At 40.7% G+C, this 12676-nt stretch overlaps 1 protein-coding gene across 1 annotated transcript; it reads right to left on the bottom strand.

Moving 5' to 3' along the window:
• Window positions 1-8446: 8446 nt before the first annotated feature.
• LOC137544850 (olfactory receptor 5AP2-like) lies at window positions 8447-9394 on the bottom strand. Its single transcript, XM_068265942.1, has one exon. The coding sequence runs from the start codon at window positions 9392-9394 to the stop codon at window positions 8447-8449; it is 948 nt and encodes a 315-aa protein (XP_068122043.1).
• Between the last annotated feature and the right edge of the window lie 3282 nt (window positions 9395-12676).

The following is a 12676-nucleotide window of genomic DNA, read 5'->3' as shown; positions in this document are numbered from 1 at the left end:
GCCGGCTGCGTGTGCTGCTTTTTATTTGAAGCAAATCGGCCCAGCAGGGCCTGAGCGGCAGCCTCCGGCGGTGATGGACGAGCTGAGCTCGTCCACACCGCTCAGGAGGTTAAAGGGGCAGTTTAGTGAAAATTATTATTTACATTAATCACATAACAGTTATTTAATATGGAGAGCATATCTTTCTCCATAGACCTTGTGTTAAAAAAAGTACATGTTATCACTTAATTTTGCTTTGGCAGAGAGCTGAGCTGCCTCATTAGCATACTATGCGACTGGCTTCAGCCTGCTTATAGCAGACACTCCAGCTGATTTAAAACGCTGGCTCATACATTACAGAGAGCTGAGCTGCATCACTAGTCACTATGTGACTGACCAGACTTCACTGATAGCAGACACTCCAGCTGATAACGCTGACTCACTCACTACAGAGAGCTGCTGTTCTCTGTAACTAGCTAAGTAAATAAACAAACTGGCTGCTACATAAGTAACTAATTAGCAGCCTGCTTTATCTATTCACTTAGCTAGCTACAGAGAACTCAGAACAGCAGCTCTCTGTAGTGTGTGAGTCAGCGTTATAAATCAGCTGGTCTTTTTTTTGTTGTTTTTTTTTATTTTAACCATTTCTGCCCCCGGAGATTTTTCACCTTATGCATCGGAGCAATTTTCACCTCCTATTCATTCGCTAATAACCTTATCACTACTTATCACAATTTATTGATCTATATCTTGTTTTTTCCGCCACTAATTAGGCTTTCTGTGGGTGGTTCATTTTGCTAAGAGCCACTTTACCGTAAATGCATTTTAACAGGATTAATAAGAAAAAAATGGAAAAAATTCATTATTTCTCAGTTTTCGGCCATTATAGCTTTAAAATAATCCATGCTACCATAGTTAAAACCTATGTATTTTATATACCCGTTTGTCTCGATTATTATACCATTTAAATTTTGTCCCTATCACAATGTATGGGGCCAATATTTTATTTAGAAATAAAGGTGCATTGTTTCCGTTTTGCGTCCATCACTTTTTACAAGCTTATAATTTAAAAAATGTTTGTAGTATACCCCCTTAAAATGCATATTTAAAAAGTTCAGACCCTTAGGTAATTATTTATTTTTAATGTTGTAATATGTGTAAATTGTATTGTAAAAAATGTGTAGCTGTAGTTTTACTATTTGGCCACAAGATGGCCACCTTCATTTTTGCTTACCCTCCTTCTACTTCTCGCTAAGCGGAAGTACAAGGGGGATGCGGAAATCTGTCCGGGCAGAAGAACTGAAGCCTCACAGGTGAGCGCTTCGGTTTTTCTGCGGGGGAATGGGATCGGTGATCGGGAACCATGTTCCCTTTCACTGATCCCAGGGCTACCAGGGGACACAACGGGGACGCGGGAGCGCGCCCAAGCACGTGAGCGCTGCAGAGCTGCCGCCCGGACGTGAGCTTCACGTCCGGGCGGCGGAAATGGTTAAATAAAAATGCTTGTTTTATTTTTTTTTCTTACTCTGATCCCTTGACCCTCCCCTCCCCCCAACAGCCAATCACCATGAGCAGCTCTTATAGGCTTCAGCCTGTACCATGTAAATAGACTGCAGTTTCGCTGTCTAATACTGATGACGGAGCTCAAGCGGCGATGCGCGCACATCGGCATGCACGATCCCCTGCAATCTCCGCCCCCAGGAGCGGTCCTGGGGCAGCCGCCGCATGGAGCGGTCAGCAAGAGGTTACAATTAGCTTTTCAGCATTTTGCAATTGGAAAAAAAACACTTTCCAAATTAATTACTCTAAGTATTTTATTACTTGCTGGGGGATTAAAAGGCATTTTATTGCTAAAGTGTGAACATATCACCAAGGTGATATTTTCACAACTTGTAAATAAAATGCATTTTAAATTACCAGGAAGCCAGAACATACTCAAAGTAATGTTTTTCAACTACTTTTTGGTACTTCTTTAATTGCAAATCGGGAAAAGTCATTTTAAATACAAAATGACATACAGGTAGTCCCTGACTTATGAACGCCCGACTTATGAACGACCTGCTGATACAAACAGCATGGATTCTGCGTTTCCATGGGAACAAGCCCCCCCCCCCCCCAATTTTTTTTCTAATTGGACTTGTAGTATTTGAGAAAATCGATTTTGAACAATTCTAAGAAAAATGGCTTTTAAACTTGTATAAGCAGGTACAGTGGGCAGAGGTGACACAGAAGGGGACACTGGAGGCATGGGGGCACAGAGGAGGTACAGGGGGCAGAGATGGCACAATATTTAGACTTAAGAACAGATTTAGGTTATGAACAAACCTACAGTCCCTATCTCGTTCGTTAACCAGGGACAACCTGTATACCTTATCTTCTAGGAGAAAAAGTTCATTGCATACGGGCCATGTAGTATATTTGCTGTTTGCAGAATTTGCTGGAAAGAGATACTGAGCCGCAGGGAGAAAGATGATGAGAGGTACATAATCTTGAAATCACTTTTCTTTTTGAGCACTCAAACATTTCTGGTATCATTGGAGTGTGTAACAAACTTTCTTGTATCCCCTGGAACAAATAAATACAGACAATTTTCAGTGGAACAAGACCAATATGATAATGGTCTGAATTCCTACAGAAATAGAGGATGAAAAAGGTAAAGTTGTTTTTAAGTAAATTAAAAGCACACTTTAAAAATTCAAAAATGGTCAAAAAGTTACACCCGTAGATGGAATAAGATGATGCCTGGTCGAAACACTGTCACTGTAATATGGACATATGATGAGTCAAATCATAAACACATAAACATGTCTTAAAGCTATCTGAAATAATAAAACTGCTAACTTTCTATTCAAAGTGCTCCTTACTTGCCTGGCTGCTGCACTAATCCTTGAGTTGTTAATACTTTTGACATATAACTAACCTCTGGAGAAGCGGGCAATCACAGTATGCATAAGGGGGCATGTGGGGGTCCCGGGCATCTCATCTTTGCACTGCAGGTGACACTGGTCTGTACTCTATATCTTTCCAGAAACGCTGACTTGCCCCATTTAAAGGGACAGTATTTAATACTCAGAGGTTCATCTGACTATTTGTTTGACTAGACACCGAACATTTATATCGTGCTTTTCTCCTGGCGGACTCAAAGCGCCAATTGGTGTTGCTCATTTAACTCTATGCTTATCATGGCATTTGCAAACAGCTGTAATGTTGTTTTATAACTTGCAGCAGCTTTTCTATTTTTGTAATCATTGTTGATAGCGTATTGTTGTAGTCCTCCCATGTGCTGTTTTTAGGTGTTTTTATATTGTTGTGTCCTCAATAAAGTTGATCATTTTATTCCTATTGCTGGCATGAATTGCTGATTGCAAAACTAATGCTCAAAGGAATATCTCTGCACACAGCAATCAGTGTGTGCTAGGTCTTAGAAACAACAATCACAACCATATGCAAAACTATATGGCCCCATCACATGGATTGGGTAAAAAATACCAAATACCAAAATAATAATCACCTAAGGTGCTTAAAAAGAGCTAACATCAGGTGAAGAACCTGGGTACTATAGTACCATACATTACAATAAAAATATCAATTTTTTTCCCTATTTAATGAAACATGTTTGTACAGAAAAATCAAAAGCTTTTTTTTTTTAAATTTGAGTGAGAAATCTGATTGGGAGTGCGTGATTTTTCTGATCAATTTTTATGAGAATTGAACAGTGCAGGATAGATTGAGAATTTCTTGATTTACAGTATAGACCCAAGCAATTTTTTCTGCGTTTTCAATTATTTTTTTCATCATTATTAATGATTTAGTAGATGGAATACAGAGTAATGTAGCCATCTTTTCAGATGATAAAAAATTTGCAGGATAAGATAGATGGTGGCATACTATCATAGGATCTTGACAACATGGCCCTATTGCCAGGCACATGGCAGAAAATTTAATGTTAATAAATATAAAGTCATCCGCATTGGATGTACCAGACTTGGAGAAGGACTTGGGAATACTGGTTCATAAGTTAAGTAGTCATATGCGATGCCTAGCAGCAGTAGCTAAAGCAAATACAATTCTGAAGTGCATAAAACTACTCCCTCTGTATAAATCACTTGTGAAGTCACATCTGGAGTATGGACTACAGCTTTGGGAAGCACACTATAGAAAGGACTTTGACCTTCTAGAAAGAGTACAAATATTGGCAACTTAATTAACCACCTTAGCGGTATGGACGAGCTCAGCTCGTCCATTACCGCCAGAGGGTGCCGCTCAGGCCCTGCTGGGCCGATTTGCATGAAATAAAAAGCAGCACACGCAGCCGGCACTTTGCCAGCCGCATGTGCTGCCTGATCGCCGCCGCTCTGCGGCGATCCGCCGCGAGCAGCGGCGAAAGAGGGTCCCCCCAGCCGCCTGAGCCCTGCGCAGCCGGAACAAATAGTTCCGGCCAGCGCTAAGGGCTGGATCGGAGGCGGCTGATGTCAGGACGTCGGCTGACGTCCATGACGTCACTCCGCTCGTCGCCATGGCGACGAAGTAAGCAAAACACGGAAGGCCGCTCATTGCGGCCTTCCGTGTTACTTCTGACCGCCGGAGGCGATCAGAAGAACGCCTCCGGAGCGCCCTCTAGTGGGCTTTCATGCAGCCAACTTTCAGTTGGCTGCATGAAATAGTTTTTTTTTATTTAAAAAAAAACCTCCCGCAGCCGCCCTGGCGATCTTAATAGTACGCCAGGGTGGTTAATCAGAGGGATGGAAGATCTGACTTAAAAAGAAAGGTTGGACAAACAGGGATTATTTAGCTAGGAAAAAAGGTGACTGAGAGGTGATCTGATTAACATTTATAAATACAAATTCACAGTAAGAGTGGTTAAAATCTGTAAAATCATACCTCATGGAGTAGTTATGGCAAACTCTATATCTGCATTTGAAGAGAGCTTTGAAGCTTTTCTTGCATTTAAGGGTGTCCAGGGCAATAATTACTAGGTAATTCCCGTGAGAGTTGATCCAGGGATTTATCTAGCAGGCAAATCTTGCAGAAAATTGTATGGTGTGTACTAGGCATTAGACAAAACAATTATGCATGAATGAGATGGAGCATAGACTAGGCTGGGGCTATGAAACTGGGGGGAAGGCCACATGGTATTAAAAATAAAAATCACTAGAGTAAAAAAAAGGTACAGGTTATATTCATTTTGTTCTGAACAATCCAAAAATATTTATTTTAGGCAAATGAATATTTTACACAGGGTATTAGGTTATGTGCCAGAATATTGGGATATGCCACTAATCAAGCTATACAGGATCTTCTCAAAAAATTAGCATATTGTGATAAAGTTCATTATTTTCTGTAATGTACTGATAAACATTAGACTTTCATATATTTTAGATTCAAATACACACAACTGAAGTAGTTCAATCCTTTTATTGTTTTAATATTGATGATTTTGGCATACAGCTCATGAAAACCCCAAAATTACTATCTCAAAAAAATTAGCATATTTCATCCGACCAATAAAAGAAAAGTGTTTTTAAAACAAAAAAAGTCAACCTTCAAATAATTATGTTCAGTTATGCACTCAATACTTGGTCAGGAATCCTTTTGCAGAAATGACTGCTTCAATGCGGTGTGGCATGGAGGCAATCAGCCTGTGGCACTGCTCAGGTGTTATGGAGGCCCAGGATGCTTCGATAGTAGCCTTAAAGGGAACCTAAACTGAGAAGGATATGGATTTTTCCTTTTAAAATAATACCAGTTGCCTGAATCGCCTGCTGATCCTGTGTCTCTAATACTTTTAGCCACAGCCCCTGAACAAGCATGCAGATCAGGTGCTCTGACTGAAGTCAGACTGGATTAGCTGCATGCTTGTTTCAGGGTGTGATTCAGCCACTATTGCAGTCACAGAGATCAGCTGGACTGCCAGGCAACTGGTATTGCTTAACAGGAAACATACATATCACTCTCAGTTAAGGTTCCCTTTAAGCTCATCCAGTGTGTTGGGTCTTGCGGCTCTCAACTTTCTCTTCATAATATCCCACAGATTCTCTATGGGGTGCAGGTCAGGAGAGTTAGCAGGCCAATTGAGCACAGTAATACCATGGTCAGTAAACCATTTACCAGTGGTTATGGCACTGTGAGCAGGTGCCAAGTCGTGCTGAAAAATGAAATCTTCATCTCCATAAAGCTTTTCAGCAGATGGAAGCATGAAGTGCTCCAAAATCTCCTGATAGCTAGCTGCATTGACCCTGCACTTGATAAAACACAGTGGACCAACACCAGTAGCTGACATGGCACCCCAGACCATCACTGACTGTGGGTACTTGACACTGGACTTCAGGCATTTTGGCATTTCCCTCTCCCCAGTCTTCCTCCAGACTCTGGCACCTTGATTTCCGACATGTAAAAGTTGCTTTCATCCGAAAAAAGTACTTTGGACCACTGAGCAACAGTCCAGTGCTGCTTCTCTGTAGCCCAGGTCAGGCGCTTCTGCCGCTGTTTCTGGTTCAAAAGTGGGTTCATGCTTCCATCTGCTGAAAAGCACTTATGGAGATGAAGATTTCATTTTTCAGCACGACCTGGCACCTGCTCACAGTGCCAAAGCCACTGGTAAATGGTTTACTGACCATGGTATTACTGTGCTCAATTGGCCTGCCAACTCTCCTGACCTGAACCCCATAGAGAATCTGTGGGATATTGTGAAGAGAAAGTTGAGAGACACAAGACCCAACACTCTGGATGAGCTTAAGGCCGCTATTGAAGCATCCTGGGCCTCCATAACACCTGAGCCGTGCCACAGGCTGATTGCCTTCATGCCACGCCGCAAAGAAGCAGTCATTTCTGCAAAAGGATTCCCGCCAAGTATTGAGTGCATAACTGAACATAATTATTTGAAGGTTGACTTTTTTTGTTTTAAAAACACTTTTCTTTTATTGGTCAGGTGAAATATGCAAATTTTTTGAGATAGGAAATTTGGGTTTTCATGAGCTGTATGCCAAAATCATCAATATTAAAACAATAAAAGGCTTGAGCTACTTCAGTTGTGTGTATTTGAATCTAAAATATATGAAAGTCTAATGTTTATCAGTACATTACAGAAAATAATGAACTTTATCACAATATGCTAATTTTTTGAGAAGATCCTGTATATTATTAAGGCGACTGTTGCACCCTTTTCTTTCAGTAGAGAGATTTCAATAAGTTGCTATTAAATGTGGCTTATGTACAAATTAAATGCAAATTGTATGCATTTTGGAAATGGGTCAATAACGTTAAATTTCCCATGGTTTTGAATGGCCCAATTCTAAGTTTTTTACAATTTGCATTAAATCTGCATGCAAGCCAGAATGATTTGTTTCTTTTCGACCATCTCTATTTCTATATTCTTGGTTTGTAGTCCCCTTGTGCTATTTCAACTAAATATTTTTAATTAGATCAAATACAGCCAGCCGCCCTCTCTGATCCTCCAGCGACCTGCGCCTGGCCGCCCCATGCATCTCCTACTCCAATGTGAGACTGCAAGCCTTTTCAAGAGCTGCCCCTACTCTCTGGAACTCCGTTCCACCACCCATCTGGCTCTCCACACCCTTTAATACCTTCAAACAAGCCCTCAAAACTCAACTCTTCAAGATCTCCCCCAAATCCAGTATAAATGCTACAACTCGCTCTGCTGAGCACCTGTGATGCAACCCACATCCCCTCCCTTTAGATTGTAAACCTCTGGCATGTCCTCTCCCTTGATCATGCACCCCCACCACCATGCACCCTTCCTGTGGACTGACTTGGGCATTAATTATGTGGTCTCTAAGACATAAAGCGGACCCAAACCAAACATTTTTTTTAATTCTAAATATTTAGTTGCACCACTCTGACACATACAGAGATAAATAATCACTCCTTCGAGCCTATGAGCATTTCAGTGCATGCTTTTCACCCTTCTCTTTTCATAACTAGGGTTATACAGGTGGCAGCCATTAGCAATTCCTCCTTTGCCGGACACCTCCTACTCCACCAGTTTGCCGGAATCTGTCCCGGCAATATGAAAGGAAGGGAGGGGTTCCTCCAATAAATGTAAAATATTTTATATTTGTCATCATGCAGCTGAAAAAAGGCTGCTATTTATTATTATAATTTAGAAAATAGATTTTATTTCTGAAATCTTGTATTTTTAATTTGGGTCCACTTTAAATTAAACTCTGTTGTATTATCTTGTATCTTGTACATTGTTGTCGGTCTCTCTATTTATCTACTGTTCGGCACTGCGTAATATGTCAGCGCTTTATGAATACAACGCATAGTAATACAGGGAGAGAACAATGGGAAGTCGACAACAAAAACACAAAATGTGAGTTTTATTGTAAATAAAATATATTACATTGTTATCTTTTGTGCCTTCAAAAATCCACCACGTTAGCTTCTGCTGTCACAAAGTTATGACTTGGAAATGTGGAAATTGTACTTTCAGGCAGGACACTTTAAATTATTTGTTGCTTGTTTTACAACAGTATTTTGCTCTGATTTTCTTTAAAGCCTGTGCTACCTCATTGTTCCTTAGGCTGTAGATGAGAGGGTTTAACATGGGAATAATAACACTATAGAATACAGAAGCCACTCTGTCCTGGTCCATGGAATACGTAGAGGAAGGTCTCAAGTACATGAAAAGAATAGTACTGTAAAATATGGTGACAGCCATTAAGTGAGAGGCGCATGTTGAAAACGCCTTCTTCCTTCCTTCTGAGGAACGGATTCGAAGTATGGTTGATATAATGTAGCTGTAGGAAACAATAATGGTGGTGAGTGAGCTTGACTCAGCAAAACCTCCAAATATGAACATCAGGATTTCATTCATGGTGGTCTTGGTGCAGGACAGTTTCAGGAGAGGAGGAACATCACAGAAAAAGTGGTCAATCTTGTTGGTCTTACAAAAAGGTAATCGGAATGTAGTTATTGTATGCAGTGTTGCATTGAGGTAGCCCAAGGTATAAGCTCCAGCCACAAGCTGCATACAGATCCTCTTCGCCATCACAACTGAATAAAGGAGTGGGTTACATATTGCGACATAACGATCATAAGCCATGACTCCCAATAAGAAGCATTCAGTAGTAACTGATGCTGCGAAAAAATACATCTGAACAGCACACTCATTATAGCCAATGGATTTTGATGTTGACAGAAAGTTGACCAGAGTTTTAGGGGTTATAATGGTGGCATAGCAAAGATCTAAAAATGAAAGATTGTTGAGGAAAAAATACATAGGAGTATGAAGACGAGAATCCACCCTAACGGCCACGATGATGCCAATATTTCCCAGAACAGTAACAATGTAAAAAATAAAGAAAAGAACAAAAAGAATAATCTCAAGTTTGGGATTGTCTGTTAGTCCCAGAAGAATAAATTCCTTAAAGTGAGTGTTATTCGATGCTGCCATGTAATGTATTCCTAGAATAAGGAAATGTTTTATCATCCCACCTCACATTTACTGAGTGAAAGGCATCCTTACTTACGTTGTTTAAATGGATAGCTTGTAAACTGAGGTGTCCACAGTGTACAAGATCATATAGTATAATAGCAATAACAGCATTGCACTAAAGTCGTATGAAACTCAATTTAAAGCGGACTTGTACTCAGAAGAACGTACTCTCTGCTCTAAAAGATACACAAAAGCATAATAGCCTTTAAACAAAAAAAATCTTTGTTACACCTGATACAAGTCCTAAACCAAATCTGCACTGTTTCTACTTCCTGATTCATGGAAGCAGACATACAGTATTGTTAACGGTCCTGTGCTTTCAAATGGCCTTATCTGCCATCTCTGCCATAGGCAGTCATGTGATACAGGGGAGAGATCAGATTACAGCTTGTGATAAGACACAAATGAGGGGGAATAAAACAGGCTAAACTTTCTAAATACATACAGGGGGCATTCCTCTATGTATTTATTCAGTCCTGTGCAAGAGTTCAGGTTCACTTTAAACACTAAACATAAAAGTAATAGCAAAAAAAGATACAAATGATTTCCAAGTTATTGGAAGGGTCCATCCTCAAACTTCAAGTTCATTCAGAAGCTAATTTATAAGCATGCCATTGCTATACCAAAATAATCAGATTGACTTGAGCTATGCTAAGCTGTATAAGCAATGCAGAATAGGTTTTTCTGTATCCAGGGAGGAGGCAGAAAACTTTACTACACTTTCATTGCAAGGCAATTACTTAATTATAAGACAATCTGATATGTTAACCTACACACAGCAATGTTATTAATTACCTTTAATGAAGTGTAAATACAGTATGTCTTCAAGTGATGTCAGTATTATACTTTTTTTTCTGTGTTTAATATTTTAGAGCAAAAATGTATTGTATTTTTGAGTTTCATAACACTTTCACATGCATTTTTTAAATCGCAATGTCTTTTGAAAATCATGAAAATCGTGATGACCTGTACATACTGGTGTGATTTTTAGGTAAACAATCAGGAAACCAGGAAAAGATAACTTCAGCAAAATTACAAGTACATTGCAAGCACACAAAAATCGCAAGTAGAAACTGGATAAAAAAACAATCGCATCACACTGCGTTTGCAATTGTGCTTGAGATTTTCAGTGTGTACAGGCCCATAGTCTCGATACATTATTTAGGTGGGTCCTCATACTGAGGAAATGCAGTGAGTTTGCATAAATATTTTATAATCATATTTCTTGTTTGTCCAGCAAGCCTTTATTTGTCTAACAGACATACTGGGCATTTGGCTGTTACCTGCTTTTCCAAGAGACAGAATACAGAAACGGTATTTACCATATAGAAGACAGTTACATTTTTTTTTCTAGAAAAAGAGCGCACATGAAGGTAGCCAGCCCCATTTCTAGTGGCAGGCAGACTGTGCGACTGCCCTGAGTGCTAGGGGGAGGGGGGGGGGACCGTGATGGAGGGGTGCACCGCAGCTACGGGGAGGGCAGCCCGACTTCTCCCTCCCTTCCTCTCCCCGGGGCCGCCCTCCGTGCTCACCCCTCCACTACAGAGTTAGCGCAGTGGGAAGCCTTGTATATAGCAACTCGCCTCCCTGCCGTTCCAATCGGCGATCACTTGCCGATGGTCCCCTCTGCATAGCTGCTGATACACGCTTTACTTCCTGATTAGCAGTAAGTAGAGCATGTATAAGCAGATAAAAAAATGTACACCCTATCCCTGGGTGCAATTTAGCCTAGAAACAGCCCTGAAGGTAGCCTAAAGTTACTCCCATAAACCTCACTAAAATTCAGGAGTAAACCCAAATCAGTCATTATTTATGCCAGTAAAGAAAAACTGTGGCCACAGCACAAACTGAAGTAAGAACATAAACACAGTACGTGGATAACATTTAAATATACATCATACAACTATACTGTATATGTGAAAAATTAGGGACTTCAGTGAACTTTGTTCCAAGTCGATTTCCGCTGAGGAAACCCTGGTAGGCCTGCTTGCCCTGAGCACTGACATTCCAGCTCAGTGATTTATTTATACATTTACACATCCTTGTAATGAAGATTAAAATGCAAGTGTAAATTGTGTAGGTAGTCAATGAAACTGCAGCATAAAAATCACACAGACAGAAAAAAAGTATATAATAATATAGCATTCAAGCAAAAAATTTGGATTTCTTTTTAAATATTTATAGTTTACCTCTGCTATAATAAATGAATAAAGAAATTACTCATATGATGAGTATATGTTAATAACAGTTGAACTCAAGCAAACTTAGATCAGCATGACTGCAGAAGCAATGTGTGAGTTTATTTAGTCACTGAAGAGGGAAACCTAGTGATCCTTTTTTTTCCTGTGTCACATGTCCAAGCAGATGCATGTGCAGCAGAGGACTGCATCTCCTAGGAAGCACAGTGCTGAGCTCTTGGTTCTGGGAGGGACAGAAAGACATAGGGCTTGATTCACAAAGCGGTGCTAACTGTTAGCACGCCTGTGAAAAGCCTCTTAGCGTGTCTAAAAGAAATTTTTGCGCGCTAATTTGCGCGCGAAACGATTGGCGCGCACTGCACAGAGCGCAGGGAGCTCCGTGCGAAGTGCCCATTACAGCCTATGCGACTTGCGCGCAACACTTTGCGTGCAGTAACTTAGCACGCGATCTGATTGAGAAATCCGGTGCTAACCTACTTAGCACGTCTAAAGACTTTAGACGTGCTAAGTAGGTTAGCACCGCATAGTGAATCAAGCCCATAGTCTAAGTTGCAGGCTACATTTTCTCGGATTTTAACTCGGAAGGGGAGTAGTATTTAATGCCGCTGGGGAGTTTTGCACCTAACTCAACAGCGACATTTGGAACATTCGTTGCCTGTCTAGGGCTCTTTCACATAAACGCCTGACAGCAGTACACTTAACTGCTTGTCAGGTGCTCCTGTCCGCCAGAGCTACAGTCACTAGGGCACGCTCTATAGGCAGTAGCAGTGTTAGGGAGTCTAGTGCAGGACTCCTTACTGAATAGGTGCTGGCTTACTGAACAGGAAGAGCCGAGATTTGAACCCTGGTCTCCTGTGTCAGAGGCAGAGCCCTTAACCAGCCACTGACTGAAAGAGCCATGAATGTAACCATCATCAGAAATCTGTTTGAAAAATGAGCTGAACTGCTGCTTCCTCTAGTTTTGCACCGTACAATGCAGTAGAAAACCTAGAAAGTGTGCTATCAGAAAAAAATGACAGCCTTTCCGAAATCGGCTTTCAGT

Source organism: Hyperolius riggenbachi, chromosome 2 (genome assembly GCF_040937935.1).
Source record: "Hyperolius riggenbachi isolate aHypRig1 chromosome 2, aHypRig1.pri, whole genome shotgun sequence".
Classification (NCBI taxonomy): Eukaryota; Metazoa; Chordata; class Amphibia; order Anura; family Hyperoliidae; genus Hyperolius; species Hyperolius riggenbachi.
The sequence above is the reverse complement of the archived record's forward strand: the minus strand, read 5'-3'. Positions and strand labels throughout refer to the sequence as shown.